This window comes from Symsagittifera roscoffensis, chromosome 1, assembly GCF_963678635.1.
Source record: "Symsagittifera roscoffensis chromosome 1, txSymRosc1.1, whole genome shotgun sequence".
NCBI lineage: Eukaryota > Metazoa > Xenacoelomorpha > Acoela > Convolutidae > Symsagittifera > Symsagittifera roscoffensis.
Genome location: NC_087062.1, coordinates 66,403,261 through 66,427,078, shown reverse-complemented (window position 1 = coordinate 66,427,078; position 23,818 = coordinate 66,403,261). Strand labels below are relative to the sequence as shown.

At 36.0% G+C, this 23,818-nt stretch overlaps 2 protein-coding genes across 2 annotated transcripts in view; both read left to right on the top strand.

Moving 5' to 3' along the window:
- Positions 1 to 23,818, top strand: part of LOC134848029 (uncharacterized) — a 498,722-nt gene that overhangs the window by 129 nt on the left and 474,775 nt on the right. The gene's annotated exons all lie outside the window — the stretch shown is intronic.
- On the top strand, positions 3,066 to 17,655 carry LOC134848018 (derlin-1-like). The gene is made up of 6 exons (XM_063865351.1): positions 3,066 to 3,368; positions 12,371 to 12,553; positions 12,872 to 13,047; positions 14,063 to 14,185; positions 14,506 to 14,645; positions 16,946 to 17,655. The coding sequence occupies exons 1-6, from the start codon at positions 3,272 to 3,274 to the stop codon at positions 16,980 to 16,982; spliced, it is 756 nt and encodes a 251-aa protein (XP_063721421.1). The 5' UTR covers positions 3,066 to 3,271; the 3' UTR covers positions 16,983 to 17,655.

Below are 23,818 nucleotides of genomic sequence, written 5' to 3'. Positions count from 1 at the left end.
TCGCTGACCAATTTCATAGAAATTTTGACTTTGGTTGCAAGTTGTTTGATCTTACGTATATCCGCATTCTTTTTTTGGCTCTGGGATGTGGAGTGAATTGTTGGTTGGCGTTGGTGTTAGATTGTCCTCTTACAGATGACCAGGCTCAACTTGTTGCCCCTCGATGCTTGACATTAGCAAAAAACTGTCTACGTGTTAGATCTTTTGTTTTCTCTAACTAGTAAATTAATTTTTCAATAAGTTCATTTACTTTTTCGAGTCCGGGATGCTGTTCTTGGACTGTCACTTTCATTTTAGAGTTTGATAGCGTATGTCGGGAAATTCGGCCTCACCTCTTTGAAGCTATCTTGAGGTATGTGTACAGTTGCCACGCCGACTATTTTTTCCGAAAGGTTAACTCATCTTCGATGGTTGATTAAGGCAAAGCCAATTTGCCGAATGCTTTTTCACTCTCAGCCCGGAATTTTTTCAATAAGTTTTTTCAAAAAGTTTGTGGTTTTCTTGACAGTTTGAATTTTGCAGGTTATTCTAAGGTGATAGCTGAATGATCTCATCCCAGCTTGTCACAGTGCCAATCAGTGGACATTGGGAAAATTGATATTGGTAGGCTTATGTCAGGTGAACTTTTGGTGTTGTTAAATTTGCGATTGGGTGTGTGTTCATTGATTATTACGACAAAGTCTGATCCACAGAGCGTTATGACCTTTGATGTCAGCTGAAATAAGCGGATGTGTTTTCATCAGCTTTTGAAATGACGCAGAGTAAACGGGACTACAACTGGAATTTTTAGTCTTGAAGTGTCAGTTATTATGATTTTTTTTGAATTGTTGCTCTATATGGGGGTCATTTTAGGGGGGGGGGGGGGTGGGTTGACTATTTGGTATTTGATGCCATCCTTGATAATGAATGGACGTTCGCCTCTGTAGCGATTCATTGGTCTGTTTTGTGCGACGATTTGGTATTCGTTAGGTGGCTTCGGTTCATTGGTAAGCAAAGTTTCCTGTATTACAAGTTTTTTGTCAGTTTTTGCCATATGATGGAATATATTGTCTTGTTAACGTCTGAAATCGTTTGCATAGAGTTGAAGTATTCTAAGTTAGTGTTCTGTTTTGGGTGGGAGTAATTGTTGTAGTTTGCGTTTTTAAAATTGAGCTTTTTAACTGTACCCATCCTCCGAAAGGCCACCAGAGATTTTATAGGTTACGGGCGAAGTTTCGGTGGCTAATGCTATAGTCAGTTGGGCCTGTTATCTGGTCACTTACGCTTCGGAATAGTAGGGTGAGAACTAGAAGTCCAGCCAGTAAGAAGAACGTGAGCTGGTAGGCTGTTTTGGCTGCTCGGTTGATAAAAACGCATGACTTGTTTCCTCTTTGTTCGCTCGTTTTCTCTTCGTATAGTTTCTAGTTTTCCCCAGCCTCTCTCACTCTGTCTCTTTCTGGCAACACTTTCTCTTTCCTTCTCATTTTGGTTCTCGACACAAGACCGATGTAGGGTGAATGGAGTTTGAGCACCTCTGGATGAGGGGCGTGGTTGCGTGGTCCAGCCTTGTACAGTCCTCCACTCTTTGAACCGGCTCTTGAATTGTTGGCGTTTTTACGGCTTTTTAAGTCTGATTTCAATGCTAATTACACTTGCGAAGCGAGTGTATTAGTACGAACCTTCTTTTTAAACCTAATTCGCCAAAATGGGTGCTACTTTTGGGGCACCCTTACAATTTTGAACATGTGCTTTGACATTCAAATAGTAGTAATTCAACAGTTGATGCATTTTTACACAAGAAAATAACTCTTTTTTTTCCAATCTAAGTAGCAAATATTAGTGTTAATTTTAAAAGTATTCATTTTGATGGATAAATAGCTATTAAGTACAGCCAATGCTAAGGGTATTAACACAGGCTTTTATATTACAAATAGCACTTCAGCTGCAAGGTATCATGGATCTTTAGCGTAGCGGTAGTGATGGAGACCCGCAACAAAATTTGAGGGCTCGAACCGGGACAATGTCGGATGTTTTTAATGAACTTTTTCGTATACTAGTTCGCGTCCGCTCTATAAATTGAGGCATGTTTTTTGATATAAAGAAATTTTTTTCAAATTGACTGATACTGCTAATGCGTCATAATTGGCTTGAGTCACTTCAGAAATTATCGTGGCGTTATCAGTGGCGTTATCGGTCATATTTTCACTTGTGTATGCGAAGTGCAACTTCGCCTCTGTGTTATCTCATCGAATGAACCGAAAAAAGTGATTTGTTTCAAACAACTTAACAATAATGAAAACTCGATTTCAGAAATTTTCTAACTCAATATACCTTGAATTTTTTTGAAATGCATAATTTATACATAATATGGCTTTGTTTTTTGCGATTTGTTAGATGCAAAGTTAGTGCAGATGCCTTGAGTTTGTTATATTTCAAATTTTTACTTGTTCAATGTATGTTATATGTAGCTGCTTCATTCGTGACTAGTGTTTGTCGGTTGTTAAGCTTGCGTGGCTGAGTGGATAGTGCGTGAGGCTTAAAAGCTGATTTCAGCTGGTCGTCGCTGATTCGAATTCTACACGTAGCCGAATTTTTGCTAATTCGAGGCTTATTTTTTTCTTATTTGACTTGATGGAGCTGCTTTTTGGTCGTGTTCTCGCAAGTGTTTGCGAAGCGCAACTTCGCCTCTGTGTTTAACTTAATTGTTTTAGCCATCTCGTTTTGCTTAAATTGATCTTTATTTAAGACAAAATCAAGATATTTATATGAAAATTTTAGTGGCTTTTTTAGGTCTAAACTTTTCTTGACTAAGTGTTGTTCGTCTCATTTAGTGTCGGCTAGTTTGTATTGCTATGTTTGTGTTGATTGCTGTGTTTGTGTTGAAATTAGCGTTTCCTCTGTATTCCAATTTAGCTACGTTGACTATTTATTGTTATCTGTATGTTGCAAGTGGTTTCGGTACGAAAAAATTAGTGTTCGTTCTCTTAACATCTCATGTGGTGCGATTATATATTTTGATAAGGTTGACTTTATCTTTTCAATCGAGTTTTTTTCATTCTAATTCTACTAACTGCTTTTTCAGATAAGCTGGTATTGCGTTGTATTAGTATTTTGCACTGCACAGACAATAGACAGACCACAACAGGATAAACGAGATCAGCAACCACCATCTTCAGCATTCCTTTAGACGCTCATTCTTGTTTACAGAAGTGTTCGTTAGTTCTTCCGCCATTTCTGAAATTTAACAGCTGAAGGACACTCGAGAGGAGGGAGATAAGAAGAGACTGTTGAAATGTCGAGTGACATCGGAGACTGGTACCGGGGCATCCCGCAACTAACCCGTTATTGGTTTACAGGTTCAGTCGCCCTGCCACTACTAGGCAGAATAGGTACACTAGCTTAAAGAAAATATATACAGTGCTGGTGCAAATTATAGAAACTAAGAAAAAAATTGAAACTTCACAGACACATTTTTTGCAATTGGGTACGATTTAGACAAAAGGGGTTAAGAACCAAACTGATTCAAAATTAGCCTGACCAAAAACGGTTTGAAGTTTGTACCCAAAAGTGCACCCTCAAAATGAATCGCCTCGGTTAATTTTGCTAAACATAATTTTTTGCGAAAACTGCGGAGTCAGTGTTTAAACAAACTAAATTACCATGAGCCTCTCACTTAATCCGACCATTTTTTTCTACAAGAGTATCAGGTATGTCTAAAAAAGCGCGATTCTTTCTAATTTTTAATAAAAATTGTTTGTTTTGGGTGTAAGACAAACAAAACATTGACTTGTGCAGTTTTTCAGCCGTCTTTTTTGGTAGTTTTGTTTTCTTTAATTAAGGCTTTCATTGTACAATTTGCTCAAACTGGCACAGCAGTTTCTGCGTAATTTTTGGCTAAATACAATGTACCGAAAAGGATTAAGCTTTGGGCAAACTTTAAGATCGCATTTGCCGCTCAATTTGCAAGATTTAAAATCTGGTAAAGTTGTTAGCATTTATTTCCAGCTTTTGTCTTAAGGTCAACGCAATTTGATAAACAGGCCTATTATTCAAATTGCAAAGTTTCTTTTCGTTTTGTTCGTATGCTTTATATTGCAGCTGTACGTCATTAATTAAAAAAAAACATGAAAGGTCACCAGAGAATTTTTGAAGTATTTGTATTAATTTTTTTGTTCAAATGTGAAAGAACGAAGTAATGATTTTTTACGAGTCGATGAACTTAGTTTAAATTCTTATATAGGTCGTCATTTTTTTCGTGTTTTTTTCACGAAAAGTCTTAAAATGTGTTCAAGCTTAAAATTTATTTTTCGCGGTTTGATTTGTGATTTTTTTTTAAGTTCAGTTATTTTCTTTTGTTGAAAGGAAGGCGACTCCACTGTTGAACAGAAAAATATAAAGATCACAAAAAATGTGATCGATTTTTGGTTTCGAAAGTGGAATGTAATTTTCAGATTTCCCAGTGGAATATATATTTATTTGAACGAGTTGTCTCAAGTTCAGTTAGGTTTATTTCACTTGCACATCTTTAAAATCTGTGTGCAGTTAGTTAAAGGTGCAGGCGTTCGCGATCAACTTCTTGAAAGCTCAAATAAATCCACTACCAATTACGGAGCGGTAAGGGTTCGAATCTCAACCGGCCCTTTTTTTTTCATTGTTTTCCAATTGAAAAATGTTGTCGGCTTAGTTGCGACCTTTTTTATAAAATGTTTTATTTTCCGGCTCAACTAGTGTCTGCTCAAACATAGTTGGCTTTGTTTCCGCTTCGTAAATTTTGTTCAGTTGCTACATTTAAATTCAATTGTCTTGCTTGGCAAGGTTGATATGAATTCCTGTTTCATAAAAGCAGGACTTATGAAAATGCATGGGATTGGGTTTTTTCTTTTGTTTTTGTTGCAGAAGTTTTAGTTGTTGCAGAAGTCAATACGAATTCTCAGAAACACGTATCAAGCGAAAGACCGCCTACTCTTCTCTGCGTGTCCGCATGCTCACCTAGTCTCTTTTCACTTTGGCCCTCTCTACAGCCTTCGATAACGTCTGTGGGGGAATATTTGACCCATATCTCTAATTGTGTTTCGTTTTTTTTTTTTCAAAATCTACCCTATCGAATCTTTGTTTTTGATTTCAATGAAAAGAAAGGATTCGAAAAAAAGGTCCCCTGCTGAAACGACTACGCTCAATTTTTTTTTGACAACAATACTTATGGCCCTCGGAATAGTCGAAATTTCGATTTTTTGAATGATTTTTGAATCTTTTTCTCGCGAAAATTATTGCCCGAATCTGAGATTTTAGGTTCAATGCAAATAACGGGTAGTGTGAAGCTCCCCTGCATTACCGATCACTCATAATTTTCTTTACTCAAAAAGTTATCGCCCTCGGAAATCCCAAACTTTTGATTTGTTTGACCGTGCCTCTAAACTTTTTGAATTGTGCCAAAAACTAAGCTCTAATGTCTGACATTTTGGGTTCAATTCAATGAACAGGCTGTGGTAAGCTTCTTTGCATACTTGATTAAATCCAATTTTTCTACACAAAAGTTATGGCACTCTGAAAATTTGATTTTCTGGTTGTTTTTTATTTGTTTTTAATTTTTCCCAACTCTTCTATCAAATCTGAGTTTCAAGGTCCAATCGATATTTCAGGTTGGGTGATTTTCTTCTGAACAAAGGGTTTTGCTCAATTTTTTTAAAACAAAAGCTGTGATTGTCGAATTTTATTTTTCGACCGCTTTTTGGAGTTTTCACTAACTATTTTGCCAAGTCTGATATCATAGTTTTAATCGAAACAGGTTGTTGAAAGCCTATCTTTTTAATTCACCCCGCTCAATTTCTTTTTGAAAAAATTATGGTCTTCAAAGCAATTCAAAGTACTGAAACTTTGACCGCTTTCGGAAATGTTTTGATATTACTTGTTGTTTTTCGCCTGATATTTGGGGCGCGTCCAGTATGCTCTTGCCGAGTCTAAGGAACGTTGCTGTCTCTATCGGCCGTAGCCTCAAGTCTATTGGAGTCAGGTAGGTTGGGTTTCGGTGACAGTTATAAAGATGTAGTGCAGTGTGGGGCTATGGGCATATGGGCAGTTAGGGGGTAGTTCGGGTCTCTCCTATTTGAAGAAAGCGTTAAGGAAGGAACTGTAGTCGGATCAATCTCATTTGAGCGAGGTTACATCTAATTCACTGGGGGAGTGTCAGTTCTGTTGAAGATTTTTCTGGTAGTCTTAGAGGGAGCACTTTTGGTGGGGGGCTTCATGAATCGCTTTTTGAACTCAGTGATTGAATGTGCTTTAGAAGCGTTTTAAAATTCTAGTTCGCGAAAACACAGCTGGATAAAATCTGTCATAGAGTTGGACTTGTTTGCTTCATTAAAAACTAATTGGAGTTTCTCGATCCTGTCTTTTAAGTTTGGGTTTAGTTTTCGTGGGGTGAGGTGCTGGTGAGTGTGAAAAAATTGTAATGGATTTAAAGTATCGTAACTTTTGTAATCTAATTGAGATGCTGCGAATGGCTTTACTTGCAGATTTTCTTCAAGATTCAGAGAAATTAACAGCTGTGTCGAAATAGACACCAAGAATTATAAGGTGCAAACAAATTGAAACTTCGCAGACAGATTTTGTGCAATTGGGTACGATTTAGACTAAAGAGGTTAAGAACAAAACTGGTTGAAAATTTGCCTGACCAAAAACGGTTCGAAGTTTGTACCCAAAGTTGCACCGTCAAAATGGATCGCTTCGGTTAATTTTGCCTAACATAAATTTCTGCAAAAACTGCGGAGTCAGTGTTTAAACAAACTAAATTACCATGAGCCTCGCACTTAATCCGACCATTTTTTTCTACAAGAGTATCAGGTATGTCCAAAAAAGCGCGATTCTTTCTAATTTTTAATAAAATTGTTTGAATGGGTGTAAGACAAAAAAAAAATTGACTTGTGCAGTTTTTCAGCCGTCTTTTTTGGTAGTTTTGTTTTCTTTAATTAAGGCTTTCCTTGTTCAATTTGCTCAAACTGGCACAGCAGTTTCTGCGTAATTTTTGGCTAAATAGAATGTACCGAAAAGGATTAAGCTTTGGGCAAACTTTAAGATCGCATTTGCCGCTCAATTTGCAAGATTTTAAATCTGGCAAAGTTGTTAGCATTTATTTCCAGCTTTTGTCTTAAGGTCAATGCAATTTGATAATCAGGCCTATTATTCAAATTGCAAAGTTTCTTTTCGTTTTGTTCGTATGATTTATATTGCAGCTGTACGTCATTAATTAAAAAAAACATGAAAGGTCACCAGAGAATTTTTGAAGTATTTGTATTAATTTTTTTGTTCAAATGTGAAAGAACGAAGTAATGATTTTTTACGAGTCGATGAACTTAGTTTAAATTCTTATATAGGTCGTCATTTTTTTCGTGTTTTTTTCACGAAAAGTCTTAAAATGTGTTCAAGTTTAAAATTTATTTTTCGCGGTTTGATTTGTGATTTTTTTTTAAGTTCAGTTATTTTCTTTTGTTGAAAGGAAGGCGACTCCACTGTTGAACAGAAAAATATAAAGATCACAAAAAATGTGATCGATTTTTGGTTTCGAAAGTGGAATGTAAATTTCAGATTTCCCAGTGGAATATATATTTATTTGAACGAGTTGTCTCAAGTTCAGTTAGGTTTATTTCACTTGCACATCTTTAAAATCTGTGTGCAGTTAGTTAAAGGTGCAGGCGTTCGCGATCAACTTCTTGAAAGCTCAAATAAATCCACTACCAATCACGGAGCGGTAAGGGTTCGAATCTCAACCGGCCCCTTTTTTCATTGTTTCCAATTGAAAAATGTTGTCGGCTTAGTTGCGACCTTTTTTATAAAATGTTTTATTTTCCGACTCAACTAGTGTCTGCTCAAACATAGTTGGCTTTGTTTCCGCTTCGTAAATTTTGTTCAGTTGCTACATTTAAATTCAATTGTCTTGTGTACGATTTAGACTAAAGTGGTTAAGAACAAAATTTTTCCCCACTCTTCTCCCAAATCTGAGTTTCAAGGTCCAATCGATATTTCAGGTTGGGTGATTTTCTTCTGAACAAAGGGTTTTGCTCAACTTTTTTAAAACAAAAGCTGTGATTGTCGAATTTTGATTTTTCGACCGCTTTTTAGATTTTTCACTAACTATTCTGCCAAGTCTGATATCATAGTTTTAATCGAAACAGGTTGTTGAAAGCCTATCTTTTTAATTCACCCCGCTCAATTTCTGGTTGAAAAAATTATGGTCTTCAAAGCAATTCAAAGTACTGAAACTTTGACCGCTTTCGGAAATGTTTTGATATTACTTGTTGTTTTTCGCCTGATATTTGGGGCGCGTCCGGTATGCTCTTGCCGAGTCTAAGGAACGTTGCTGTCTCTATCGGCCGTAGCCTCAAGTCTCTTGGAGTCAGGTAGGTTGGGTTTCGGTGACAGTTATAAAGATATAGTGCAGTGTGGGGCTATGGGCAGTTAGGGCGTAGTTCGGGTCTCTCCTATATGAAGAAAGCGTTAAGGAAGGAACTGTAGTCGGATCAATCTCATTTGAGCGAGGTTACATCTAATTCACTGGGGGAGTGTCAGTTCTGTTGAAGACTTTTCTGGTAGTCTTAGAGGGAGCACTTTTGGTGGGGGGCTTCATGAATCGCTTTTTGAACTCTGTGATTGAATGTGCTTTAGAAGCGTTTTAAAATTCTAGTTCGCGAAAACACAGCTGGATAAAATCTGTTATAGAGTTGGACTTGTTTGCTTCATTAAAAACTAATTGGAGTTTCTCGATCCTGTCTTTTAAGTTTGGGTTTAGTTTTCGTGGGGTGGGGTGCTGGTGAGTGTGAAAAAATTGTAATGGATTTAAAGTATCGTAACTTTTGAAATCTAATTGAGATGCTGCGAATGGCTTTACTTGCAGATTTTTTTCAAGATTCAGAGAAATTAACAGCTGTGTCGAAATAGACACCAAGAATTATAAGGTGCTTCTGCACTGGTAAAAGCGAGTCACACATTGTGATTTTGTGGTCAAGGTTAAATTGTTTGTTTTTGTGTGAAACAAAAAGACTGACTGAACCTTTGGTCGAGAATAATTTAAGTAATCTGCTTGTAGAAAGGTCATGTAGTTTGAGATAGCTCCTCAATGTATTGGAAGCGTGTTTTATGTGGCGCGAGTGGACGAAAGGGCGAAAATCATCGGCGTAAGACTGAAGTTAAATATCTGGTGGGATTCGTGTGCATCTTCTTGCACGTAGCAGTTTAAAATAGTAGGTGAGATGACAGCCTTGAGAAAGGACTGTACGCACAATCCCTGACGTAGACAAGGCGTCTCTGAATTGTGTCTTGGCTTTTCGGCCATTTAAATAGTTTGATAGCCATCTTATTACGCTTTCGGGAATGCTGGTTTGATGTAGCAGTTCCAACATTGCTTTATAGAGATCTCGAGTTGTAAGTACAGTCCTTTCAGGGGATTGCTGTTGAAACCAACGCTGATATAAAATCAGAAGTAGTTAAGGCAGTCGTTGTTGAGTATAGTGTTCAAAAAACGTTCTGGTGAGCTGCTTTTGAGAGAAATTTCGATAGGTTTGGATGGATCAAACTTTCGAATATTGTTAATGCGGGGCTTAAATTTGGAACGGGGTTGGAGTCTGAGACTTTGAATCTTTACCTGATTTTGGTTAATTTTGGTTAGATTCAAAAGATTTGTTAATAAGATTTCAAACAGTGGCCCTAGATGTGGGCTACGCTGAAGCCATCTTAGCCCAGTTCTGTGAATGGTTGTGCTGCTTTAATTGCTGCCTCATTTTCACATGGTAAGAATTATAGTAGCTCAGCTCATCCAAACTTAATTTCATAATTTTCTTGTTGCGCATTGTTCGATTTGTGTACTCACCGTTTAGTTAATTGGAAGTTAAACGCGTTTGCTATTTCTTTTGCCTTCGAACATTTTGTTCCATTGAAAGAGACAGTGAATGGACCCTGCTTCTAATTTTGTTCCGTTTAGGAAGTGGTCCACTTTCCAAAACTTACTGGTCGACGAGTGGTGGCCACACGTTCGCAGGAAGTCGTGCCACTTTTTTTGCAACTTTGTTTATGAAAATAAAATTTAAGGATTTGATAGGTCTTCTAGTCTAAGTTTGTCTCGCTCCTTTGGCAACTTCTTTATTCAGTTCGTCGGCTTTTTTTGTGGTATATCAAGTGCGTGGTATCAATTTGGCTTGTTTATCGTGGATATAACTTTTATGATTGGGAAACGACTATATCGCTTTTTGAACTCTGTGATTGAATGTGCTTTAGAAGCGTTTTAAAATTCTAGTTCGCGAAAACACAGCTGGATAAAATCTGTTATAGAGTTGGACTTGTTTGCTTCATTAAAAACTAATTGGAGTTTCTCGATCCTGTCTTTTAAGTTTGGGTTTAGTTTTCGTGGGGTGGGGTGCTGGTGAGTTTGAAAAAATTGTAATGGATTTAAAGTATCGTAACTTTTGAAATCTAATTGAGATGCTGCGAATGGCTTTACTTGCAGATTTTTTTCAAGATTCAGAGAAATTAACAGCTGTGTCGAAATAGACACCAAGAATTATAAGGTGCTTCTGCACTGGTAAAAGCGAGTCACACATTGTGATTTTGTGGTCAAGGTTAAATTGTTTGTTTTTGTGTGAAACAAAAAGACTGACTGAACCTTTGGTCGAGAATAATTTAAGTAATCTGCTTGTAGAAAGGTCATGTAGTTTGAGATAGCTCCTCAATGTATTGGAAGCGTGTTTTATGTGGCGCGAGTGGACGAAAGGGCGAAAATCATCGGCGTAAGACTGAAGTTAAATATCTGGTGGGATTCGTGTGCATCTTCTTGCACGTAGCAGTTTAAAATAGTAGGTGAGATGACAGCCTTGAGAAAGGACTGTACGCACAATCCCTGACGTAGACAAGGCGTCTCTGATTGTGTCTTGGCTTTTCGGCCATTTAAATAGTTTGATAGCCATCTTATTACGCTTTCGGGAATGCTGGTTTGATGTAGCAGTTCCAACATTGCTTTATAGAGATCTCGAGTTGTAAGTACAGTCCTTTCAGGGGATTGCTGTTGAAACCAACGCTGATATAAAATCAGAAGTAGTTAAGGCAGTCGTTGTTGAGTATAGTGTTCAAAAAACGTTCTGGTGAGCTGCTTTTGAGAGAAATTTCGATAGGTTTGGATGGATCAAACTTTCGAATATTGTTAATGCGGGGCTTAAATTTGGAACGGGGTTGGAGTCTGAGACTTTGAATCTTTGCCTGATTTTGGTTAATTTTGGTTAGATTCAAAAGATTTGTTAATAAGATTTCAAACAGTGGCCCTAGATGTGGGCTACGCTGAAGCCATCTTAGCCCAGTTCTGTGAATGGTTGTGCTGCTTTAATTGCTGCCTCATTTTCACATGGTAAGAATTATAGTAGCTCAGCTCATCCAAACTTAATTTCATAATTTTCTTGTTGCGCATTGTTCGATTTGTGTACTCACCGTTTAGTTAATTGGAAGTTAAACGCGTTTGCTATTTCTTTTGCCTTCGAACATTTTGTTCCATTGAAAGAGACAGTGAATGGATCCTGCTTCTAATTTTGTTCCGTTTAGGAAGTGGTCCACTTTCCAAAACTTACTGGTCGACGAGTGGTGGCCACACGTTCGCAGGAAGTCGTGCCACTTTTTTTGCAACTTTGTTTATGAAAATAAAATTTAAGGATTTGATAGGTCTTCTAGTCTAAGTTTGTCTCGCTCCTTTGGCAACTTCTTTATTCAGTTCGTCGGCTTTTTTTGTGGTATATCAAGTGCGTGGTATCAATTTGGCTTGTTTATCGTGGATATAACTTTTATGATTGGGAAACGACTGAGTTAGTGCGTTCGAATGGTCTAAACCTTTTTTAAACGAAAAGTTTTTCGCGTGACGAAGTGTTTCATTTTTAATATTTTTCAGTTATGATGCTAGTAAATGGGTTCCTATAAATTTTGCTGACGTTTTTTGGTATTTAGTTTTTGGAATTTTTTAAAAACGACATGAGTGTTGTGAACTTCTTTGTTGTCTCGCTTTCTGTTATATGCCGAAGAAAGTAATGATTGGCGCCTCGTCTCAAATTGTTTGAAATTATGATTGTTTCTGGTTACAATAATTTGAAAGTTATGTTGTGTAAACATTCTGGCCTAAACTTTCGTATCAGTGGTGCGAAGCTCCACTTTGCCTCTGTTAAGTTTTTTTTCTGAAGAAATTAAGAGAAAATTGAGGTTTGCTATGCAGATCTTCCAAAATTAAAAAGGATTTTTATTTTTATCACCCGTAATGCGAAGCTCAACTATGCTATGGTGTTATAAATTCAATTTTGAAATCCACGTTCTAAATCGAGCTGAAATTTCAAAAGTGACTATGAACCAGTAGTGATGCAATCGTTACTTTTAGGCTTGGTGACCCCAGTGCACATGATTATGCACTTCCAGCTGGTGTTCTACAAGTTCCACTTGTGGCGTCCCATAACTGCATTGTTCTACTACCCCATCACCCCCCAGACGGGATTCCACTATCTGATGAACCTGTACTTCCTCTACTCCTACTCAACACAACTGGAAACTGAGCTATATCAGGGTCAGTTGTAGTCAGTACTAGTATAGTATTCTTTATGATCGCATCGCAGCATAAACTATCTCTGGCTTTAAGATGTATGCTAGTGGAAGTTAGGTCTCATGTCTATCTATGTTAGCGGAAATAGAATGTTTATGTATAAAGTGATCAAGTTATAATGAGTCTGCAATTACCTGACCCTACCATTTTCTTTGCAAGTCTGATGCGAGGATTATGCTAATTTTTGATTGGCTGTAGTGACTAGAAAATTTGGCCTTTAATTGGATGTTATTGTTTTTCCAATCTGCCACAATTTGCGTCAAATTGTGTCCTCCGCTCCAGGTCGTCCGGCGGAGTACCTGTTTGCTCTGGTGTTCATGTGGCTGTGCAGTGTGGTGATGGCGTGTGTGGCCGAAGTGGCTCTTCTGATGGACCTGATGGTGATGGCGGTGCTGTACTTGTGGTGTGCCAATAACAAGGACACTATCGTCCGCTTCTGGTTTGGAACACAGTTCAAGGTCAGTTCTGTCTTGTTTGACTTATGTGTTCTTCTGGTCTAGTTTTATACGCTAGCTAATAAAAGCATTGAACATTTTTACGAATAATCAATGTAGTTAGTACTCTTATATAGGTCTTACTGATTTTTTGTTCAGGAAAAGGTCTCAAAATTTGTTCACGCTCAGTTTTGATTTTTCGAGGTTTGATTTGTGATTTCTTTTCAAGTTCACGGCATTTCCATTCTTAAAAGGAAGGCAAACTCCACTATCGAACAGCAAAAGTGTAAAGGTCACGAATAACGTGATTTACTTCCAGTGGAGTTTAGTTTTCAAATTTCCCTGCTTAATTAAATCTTTGATTTATTGATACAGTTTTCTTCAATTGGGTTAATTTGATCAAAAAAGGGCCCTTCATAAATTGTCGGAGAATTTCAAAGATCTTTATGGGCATCTATTATTTTCTTCGAAATTCGAAAGTTGAGGTTTTTTCAAAAAACGAGTGTTTTTTTTCTGTTTATGAAAAAAAAATGTTCAAGAAAGTGATTTTAAAACGATAATTGAATTTATTCATAAAGTTAGCACAATTTGAGAAAACTGGATCAATAATTAAAATATTTATTATCGCAAGTTGTGTGAATATTTTGAAAAATTGTGAATTATAAATCGTTCTAGAAATTCAAAGAGGTTTCAATTCATATGCCAACTATTTTTTTTTCGCCGAAATTCGAAAGTTGAGATTTTGTCAAAAAAACAAGTGTTTTTTTTCTCTGTTTCCTTGCATTCATTACGCTTTTCCAATTTTCAGCTGGCTATGTTTACATATGTTACATAAAGACTTCGACGTCTATTTTTTGTTAAATCAAAGAAATTAATGATGAAAAAAATTTTTATCGGCTAAGTTTGAAGAGTGATAAAATGGGCTTACGTGTAAATACCGCAATTAATAGCACTTCTCCAGTCATTGGGCAATTTATTCAAGTAATTGTCATAGTTTTTAATATTATTTAGTTTTGTGTATGGAGTGAAATGTGTTTAGGCAATGTATCTTCCATGGGTGCTGTTTTTGTTCAATCTGATCATCAGGGGAGGAGGTATGGACCAGCTGATGGGAATCATAATCGGACATATCTACTTCTTCTTGATGTTCAAATACCCTCAGGTCAGCACCTTCTTATACAACGAAATCACAAAACTCTTACTTTAAAAGTTGAAAATAGGGACTACAACTTTGAATATGCAGGCAATTGAAACGAAAGTTTTGGATGCTGCTTTGGTCGAAAAACCGAAAGTAAGCCAGTAGTTAGTGCTTTCTCCGCTTCGCTAATCAATATTAATGCAGGGTACCATACATGTCGTTCCAATGGGCTGTATGTGCATTCCCGATCTGCAGTAATAAAAACCAAAAAGTTAAATAATTCTGAGTGTCCTTGGTTGATGAAAGGCGAACCGGGATGGTTATCATGTAGTGGGTTTTTGCAGGATTTCGGTGGCCGGCAGTTAATCCACACTCCGCAGATATTCTACAAGTGGTTTCCCTCCACCAGGGGAGGAGTGCATGGCTTCGGACAGAGACCCTTCGGAGGCACGCAACAGAGGGGAGCTGACGATCAGGCGCACAGGTACTTCCCTCATATGGAGAAAAACTAAGACAAGATAATTTGAAATTTTACGCTTCCGGTTAGCAAGCGTTATTATATCATAACATGGTACTTTTTTCCAGGTAAACAACTTGTCTAAAAGAGTCACTGAATCACTTTCTCACGTCTATACTTTCGTCGACCAACTGACAATTTTTAAGTAGCCCTTATATTTACACTGGCCTTATTTACACTGGCCTAGCGTTAGTGTCTCATTGCGATATCCACTTTCTTTCCAACTTAAGTAGCAAATAAAAGCGCTCATTTATTTGGTTACAATTTTTCAGCAATAACTATATCTGGTTTACTTTGCTGCATATCATTATATTTTTGCATCTAATTTTTTGGTGCCTAGGAAACTTTTGTCATTTTTTTGCTTGTTTCTGCTGCGAAAACTGTTTTTTTTACGTTGGTTGTAAATTTTTAACCTCCGTTTGATTTGTTTTCAGTTTTTAAGTGTCAGTGCACGAAGTGAACGCAGCTATATAGGGCGTGATACATGTTGTCTTTGAATTTGCAAGTTTCCAAGAAAGTCATTTGTTTTTTTTTTCTGTTTTATTGAGTTCATTGACTTTTTCCCAACTGTTTTTTGCCCAAGTTTTCTTTTTTCTATTTAATCGAGCTAGTACATTTTGAATTTTAGTATTTAGATTTATAATAAATCCGTATGCATCTTTTATTTGGCATGTTTTCTCAAAAGGAACTTTTCCCAATAAGTTCGAGATTTTTGGTTGTTTTTGACATTTTTCATCAAATATTGTTTGAATCAGCCAGTTTCATTTTGCTTGTTGGCTAAGTTGCCATACTCTGTTTGTGTTGTTTCGCAGGTGATAAACGGTAATTTTGTTTTCCCGAAGGGAAAAAATGCAATTGTGTAGTAAACAAGGTAACTTTGTTTTCAAGAAGGGAAAAATTCAAATATTATATAATTTCGTAGCAGTAATAGATTATAATATATTCATAGCAGTAAGAACATAGCACTGTACGAGAAGCACAGGAAAATGGGTCAGTTGGTTGCCTATAGAGGGTTTCCTAATGATTCAGAAAAAGAATGGTTTATCGGAATGGTTAATAAATCTTTTTCTAAACAATTGAGCGAGATTTTTGTGTGCAACCTCCTAAAATCTTGCTCGGAGGTTGGAGAAAAAGGTTGCTTGCTTCATATTGAATTTTGAAATTGTTTAATTTTCATCTAAGCGGATGAAATTGTTTAATTTTCATCTACTTTTTTTCTAACCTAAGATGCAATTATTAGTTCTACGTTTGGTGGAACTTTTAAATCAGGGGGCTCAATTGGCTATTTAAAAGCATGTGTTCTGGCATTTGATTTTTAATGAGTTAACCCAATTGATGTTTTTAATGCATCAAATAAGCCGAAGAAACCGATTTGTTTCATGCAAAGTACAACAAGGCTATTAGTCTCAGGGCAGAGCCTTGAATATTCCGACTGCCCTTTAATTGGTCTCTGATAAATTGGTAAATTAAATATTGGAAAAACCATAAATTTTAGGCTGATGATATCAAAAATGAAGGGTCAATTTGAGACATGTATGTAGTTAATAAAACCAGATATCTGCCTTTATTCAATTTGGAACGATTTTCTTCTATAAGCAGTTTAAGCCATACTCATGCCAGGTTGCTTCAGTTGTGTGCACAAAAGGCTGTCCACGTGCAGATCAAGAGATCGATCTCCCTAGGGACCGTTTTTTTTCTTCGCCAGTCGGAACAAAAACAAAATTCAGAAATTTTACAACTCAGTATCTTTCGCGAAATTTTTGAAATGCATAATTTTTAAACGATTTGTCTTTATACTTCCGAATTTATTACATGCAAAATTAGTGTGATTACCTTTAGTTGATTATATTGCAAAAAATTGCATGAATAGTTTGTGTTACTTAAGTTTGAGTTGTGTATTTACACTTTTTGCATAAGATATGCAGCTTAGCCAGTTTGTTGTGTGCTTAAAAATTCGCCCAAATCAAGTCAGAATAAAAATGAAGTCGACTTCATGTTTATTCTGATTTGATTTGGGTGGAGTTCTACGAAAAAGCTTCAAAAGTATAAATTTTTCCAATTTGAAAGGTTTTTTCACTGATTCGCCCAGTTTCTCAAATCTGAAATTACGATAACAAAAAATAAAATGCTCTGATTTGATTAGTTGAAACTGTATACTTTGATAAGTTTGGCGTGAAGAAGGCATTGAAGTATTATTGATGCGCTATCAAGTTATTTCAGGCATAAACTATGATATGAGTTCAATAAACTTCTAATTTTTTTTTCAGATGGGCTGGCAGTGGACACAGGCTGGGAGGAAACTAGAGAGCAAACATGTGAAGACTAAATAAAAATTGTAGACTCTAACAATTAAAATACATGGGATGAGGATGGGCTGCAAAATCGGCCAATGAATTAATGTTCCGGTCTCGACTTGACTTGACCTCTACCTGAAGATGATAGCAATATCTAAGGGTGTGCCTTAACGAACAGTTGCAAATAGGCATTGAGAAATAAGATAATGAGTGAAATCACTTATTACATCTGTGTTATGATTTAAATTGAGAGGCGTGGACCTAACGTTATGGCCTTCTACGTGTAAAAAGGTTATTTAATGGTGCGAAAGTCTTGATCTATCTATGTGTTGATGTAAAAGGAAACTCCAAATTACAAATAGCTTCGTAGTTGCGAAAAAGATTGTTCATTTGGTTTTAAAATCAAAGGTATTCTGTGAGTTAGCCTTTACATTTACTACTCATTGCTGTAAATATACTATAAGCTGTATGTCGTGTTACAAAGCTATAGATGTAATCGAGGCCAAGTTTTTCCTAGTAGGCTCCTGGTGTCGTGTTTGTAATTCTAAATTTCATTCCTTCTTTTCCTGAAAATATAAAATGCTTTCATTTTGCTGTTTATGGTTGAAAATTGTGTGACTTAAATAGGTACTAATAGATGTTTTAAAAATGAGTCGATGAAATTTAATTTATCAGTGTTTGTACTTTTCAAATTAACTCCTCAGCTTCACATCACTTTGTTGAAAAACTGACCGAGCGCGAAAAATCGTTGTTGGATTTTGTTTGTCTGCTTTTTTGTCGGCGTAGTTGACGCAGCACCAAATTTATGGATTATGGTTTTGGACAAGCAATTGAGTTCCAAGAAGATGCCTAATTTTTTTGCGATTTATTGATTTTTCCATGATGTTCTTATGTAGTTTTTTTTTTTTTAAGAGTAATGAACGTTGTGAGTGCTCTTGTATTGGTCTTGCAGATTTTTTTTCAGGAAAAGGTCTTAAAATTTGTTCACGCTCAGTTTTGAGTTTTCGCGGTTTGACTTGTGATTTTTTTTAAAGTTCAGTGCATTTTCATTGTTAAAGGTCAGGCAAACTCCGTTATCGAACAGAAAAATTGTAACGGTCACGAAAAACGTGATCGACTTCTAATTTCGAAAATGGAAATGAACTATCAGATTTCCCAGCGAAATTCAAGTTTTAACTATTGAACCAGTTTTCTCAAATTGGGTCAATTTTAACAAAAAGTGCCCATCAAAAATTGTTCTACAAATTCAAGGAGCAGGGCTATCTATTTTTTTCTTCGAAATTGAAATGTTTAAGGTTTTCGAAAAAACAAGTCGGTTTTTTTTCAGTTCCCTTGCGTTCATTACGCTTTTCAACTGTCAGTTGGCCATGTTTTCAATCCAAGGAATTTTCTGTGCATGTACTGCAGTGGTAAAATTTATGCTTGAGACGACAAAGCCCAGAAGTTCGATTTCAGTCGGGACCGTTTTTGTCGAAACTGCAATTTTTCGACTATATTAGCCTTCGCGTCTGCTAATTTTTGTCGGCTTAGGTCCCGCAGAAAGGTTCGTTTGTTGTTTTTAGCAACTGATAACTTTTTTTGACAAAAAAAGATATGTTTGAAGATTTTTTTTTCAGTTTTTGTCTTTTCATTTGCTGGTAATTATAGTCATACATTCTTGTCTCGCAAGTGATGCGAAGCTCCGATTTGACTCTGTATAAAAAGAACTATCGAGTAAAACGTGCAGTTATCTTAGAGTTTGTTTCCAATTGACTTAACGACTCAGTAAAAATTATCACTCCTCATTTTTTTTAAAAAAATCGAGGTGATAAAACTATTTGCACATTTGAAACTTTTTTATAATGTAAAGAACTACATTCATCCTCAAAAATAATTTTGGTCAGGCATTTTTTGAGTGGAAGTGCTTAAACTGTTTGTGAGAAGGTATTTGATCCAAGAAAAAGTCTATGTTTTTCAAATTTACCCTAGCTTTTTATATAAACGGCAAAACTTTTTCAATAAAATTTGAGCCCAATATTCTCACTTTTTAAAAAATGTTTAGGTCTTATAGTGAATATTTGTTGAATTTCATCTAAGTTGACGTGAAAGCAGGCGTGTTAACTTGGTAGCTAGATATCTCACAGGAACGTTTTTCATCGATCCTTTTATGAAGTAGAGTAATTTATAGTAAAAATTCATTACTTTCAATGACCATAATCATCGTTAATGAGAAGTTTTGTGTACAAATAAGCTCATTTTGAACATCGAAAGCAAAACTATTTTTAAATGCTTCTCAAAGTCTTATAAGATAGATTTCAAGGTTTCGTACGATATATTTTTGCAAATTGTTTCGAATGATTGAAAAATTGACCAGCAAAATAAAAAAATTGCCTCCTGAGCCAGTTTTTTTTACTTATTGGGTTGTTTTATTTTCTTTGCGATCACTTTTTTTCCCGTAAATAACCTTGTTGTTGTTGACAGAATGAGCAATAACATGACATGCTCTTGAAAATAAAAACAAAATTACTAACATTTAGATAGAAAATAGAAGGAGTTTGTTTGAGGTAATTTCTGTTTTTCATTTAATTTTTTTTAATGTTGATTTTTTTTCGGATTCGTTCTGTTTGTCCTAGTTTCCGTCGATTCTTTTTCATTTTCTCAAAATGCTTTTTATGTTATGTGGTACGGTTTTTATAGGCTTACTATCTAAAGAATGAGTTTTGTTTTGATTTGAACAGTTTTTACTATAACTGAAAGTAAGTTTACCAAGTCTGATTTCGATTATGTTTTTATTTTGCTAGATATTGTCTAGATCTAGATGTTTGCAGTTTCAACAGATCTAAGGAAAGATCAAAGGCTGTGCGGTGCAACCCTTAGGCTCCTTTGGGTCACGCTTCGTGTTGGTTTAATGTCTTTTACTGTTGGTTTGTTATGGTTTAATGTTTTTCGGTTGTACCCCCCTTCTATATAGCTTCAAGGTATCATGGATCTGTAGCGTAGAGGTAGGGAAGGGAACCCGCAACAAAATAAAAAAGGGTTCGAACCTGGGCAGGGTCGGATGTTTTCAGTGAACTTTTTTGTATACTAGTTAAATACTAGTTAAACTATAAACTGAGGCATGTTAGTTGGTAATTTCTTTCTTTTTTTTCAAATTGACTGTTACTGCTTGTGCAGCAACCAAGTAACCTTTGGTGCGCACTAACCTTGGTCCGCATATTGGTATCTATAATTATTTATTGTTATTATGTAATGGCCAAGGTCATGCAGTGTTGATCGCTGCGTAGAATTTGTATTTTAGTTGTTAAGCTTTGCGTACCGAGTTACGTTTGTTAAGCCGGTTCATAGAACCGTAGACGATCTTAAAAAACACAGAAGTTTCAATTGAATTAAAGTATTGAAACTAATCCTTTTCAATTACGAGTAAAGATTTTCATTACTTTACCACATCTAGTACATGGTTTTTTTTCAGTTCTGTTTTTATCGTTGTTATCGTTCCACTTCTTCCTGAATTGGTCTCGATTTGATCGTTTGTAGTTCTGATTTTTGTTCCCAACCGCCATAATTGGTTCCTGTTTTATTTTAGTCTGAGGTTCGAAAATTTTTCCTCCCATTGAACTTCCTACCACCGATTTTTGAAACGCTTGGGTCGTTTGTTTGCTTGTTCAAATTTAATGGCCCGTTTCAATCCGGTGTGAAGATTTCAAAAGTCAATGTATCTTGCAATGCAGTATTCTTCATTCGTGATATAAATAGATCTCTCACCAATTCTTCCTCGAAGCCACCCAATTCAGCTGTAGCTGCTTGTGCAGTTAACGCCGCATGAAAAGGCTCCAACGTCTCTCCGGATTCTTGTGTCCTGGTGAATAATCTATATCTCTCGTACGTAATGTTTTTCGTTTTTTCAATTAATTCCTTAGCTAATCTCACCATCTCTCTGAAGTCAATCTTTGAGATTTCGATATGTGGATTTTTCTGTACGAATTTTTTTTCCTTCTGTGCCAAATGCCAAAAAGAGACGAGACGTAAGTCCTTTTTTGAACTTCGTTATAGAACACATTATGTCCTACCTTCGGACCTCGTTCTCTTCTTTCTTCATTTTCGAGGATTACTCTGTCTCTTCTTAATCTATCTCTCGCCTCCCGATCAGCTGCTGCCTGAGCAGTTTCATGATCTCCTGGAGTTTCCGGTCGAGGCATTGGCTCATCAATTACTTCTTTTGGTTCTTCTAGCAAAATCTCAGGATTTACACTTTCTTTGACTGTCACTGCTAACATAAATTGATCCAACCAGATTTTGAAATTCCACGGTGGATCCGAGCTAGCGGACGTCCAGAACACTGGGATACCCATGTCTGTTCTATTTTCCTGTGCCATAAATCCTGCTGGCTGCGCCATGTGGTAAAGTAATGAAAATCTTTACTCGTAATTGAAAAGGATTAGTTTCAATACTTTAATTCAATTGTAACTTCTGTGTTTTTTAACATTGTCTACGGTTCCATGAACCAGCTTAACAAACGTAACTCGGTACGCAAAGCTTAACAACTAAAAATACAAATTCTACGCAGCGATCAACACTGCATGACCTTGGCCATTACATAATAACAATATGTAATTATAGATACCAATATGCGGTCCAAAGTTAGTGCGCTGCAAAGGTTACTTGGTTACTGCTCATGCAGTATGTGCTGTACCACCAAACTAGTTAAATACTAGTTAAACTATAGACTGAGGCATGTTAGTTGGTAATTTCTTTCTTTTTTTTCAAATTGACTGTTGCTGCTAATGCGTCATAATATGCTTGCGTCACTTAGCAATTATGTAGATTCATAATTGGCCTACGTCCCTTAAGAAATTTTGTAGACTCAAACTTTTACTCATTCAGTTTTTCGTAGCAGCGTTATCGATCATATTTTTGCTCGTGTATGCGAAGTGCAACTTCGCCTCTGTCTAAAAATCTAAATTCTGTTCTTGCAAAAATCCTAATTCTGTCTCTTGTTTTGTTCATTGTGTTCTAATGCAATGTTTTTTTTACTATCGCAAGTGTTGCGAAGATCCGCTTAGCCTCTGTGTGAAAAGGTGTTTTTCATAAAAATTCTTGAAATTTAAAGAGTTTTTTCGGTACAGATTTTTTTTCGGCATTTCAAATTTTCACAGAAGTCAATCAGTTTTGTTAGCTCATTGAAATTGTCCAACTTTTCATTGACAATGTCTGCTTTTCTAGCACTTAAAAGGCATTTTATTGGGTTGGCGTTTTTTTTACAATTAATGTTGAATCATTGAAGAGTTTTTTGAAAGAAGATTTTTTAGTTTTCATTTTTTATTCGGGTTTTGTTTTGGATCTTATTTTTATTTTCCAAAAGCGTTTCATTTGTTCTTCCAAATACGTTATGTTATATGTGTTCCAATTACGTTTTATTCGTTTTGTTTTCGTGTTAGCAAAATCAGGTACCACAAATAGCCAATGAGTCGAGTTATTCATCATATTGAAGCCCTTTCAGTCGTAATTCGAACATCAAAACTTTTTGAAAAGTTTTTTTTCGGTGTCGAGAAAAACCGGATTAAATTTTTTAATTTTTGGTCTAATTTCGAGCTAATAAAGTCAGCGTGCAAGCTTACAGTAACCTACTTATGCTTAATTTGAGTCGTGAAAACTTAATTTTACTTGAGTCAAGTTAGTTTTTGAATTTTTAGCGCCATTTTGGGAATCAAAAACTTCTAAATTTCAAAAAGTTTCTGCTAAAAAATTGAAAAACTAATTTTTTGTTCGTTTTTCTATTGATTTTTTTAGAAAGCAGTTGGCCAATTTGAACTATGACTATAAAGTAAGCCTTCTTTCTTAACCGGCACAGTAACCGGCTATCATTGTTAATATTTGAAAATCATCTGAATAAAAACGTTGATAAAAGCGATCCGGCAAGCCAGGGCAATTTCAGATTTTTTTTCATGTTTAAATGGCTCTTTAATCAGATTTAAATTGTTTTTTAAAAAAGATATGATGATTTTTCTGCAGGTAGTGATGAATGTTTTGAACAAGGTACCATTTCGGAAATTTGGAAATTATTATATGTATATTTTATAAAACTAGCGTCGTTGTTTGCTAATACTAGCCTAATTTAAGTCCGTATTTCAATACAGTATCTGCAATTTTTCTCGACAATGAGAAACTTTTCTCAAACACTCTGTATGAAGTCCGCGCCGTGAATTTAAATCCTATATCGTGTAGCTAAGAGCTTGCAGTTCAATTTTTTTTGATGTTCTCTTGTTTGGAAAAAATGTTTAAACTCATTTATAGCTTGGGTTTGCTCTTCTTGTTCATATTAAGTCGATTATGCCCAAGTTACTGACGTTCTAAGCTTTCTAGTTTTTCTCATCACGCCACGTCCAAAAACTGACTCATGTTGAAAAAAAAGAAAAAATGGTTTTAGTGCACTTCTGCTTCCCCAAAGCAAAATTTACGGCTGAATGTTTAATGTTGAGAAAATTGTAACACTGAAATGCCGTAAAAGCAAAAACTTTTTCACTGAGTGAACAGCAGGCTCGAAAAAATCAAGCAAAGTTTCTTCATCTGAATCTGTTGACATAACCTTTCTGCTTTCTGTACTTTAATTGATGAATTTCGCTAATCTCCGGAAGTGATCGAGACAAGGCTCTAGTTTTTGGTTTAAAGTGCAGAGGTGCAGACTTTGTGGAATGGTTTAAATTTCCGCGCCGAAAGTAGACGAATTACCTATCGACAGTTCAAAACTGACACTTCTGCACGTTGGTCCTGTACCATCCTAGCATCCTGTTTTGGCATTTTTTGGTTATATTTTGCGACATCCATTTCTGGTTGACTGAACATACAATTTGGACCAATATACACTAAATT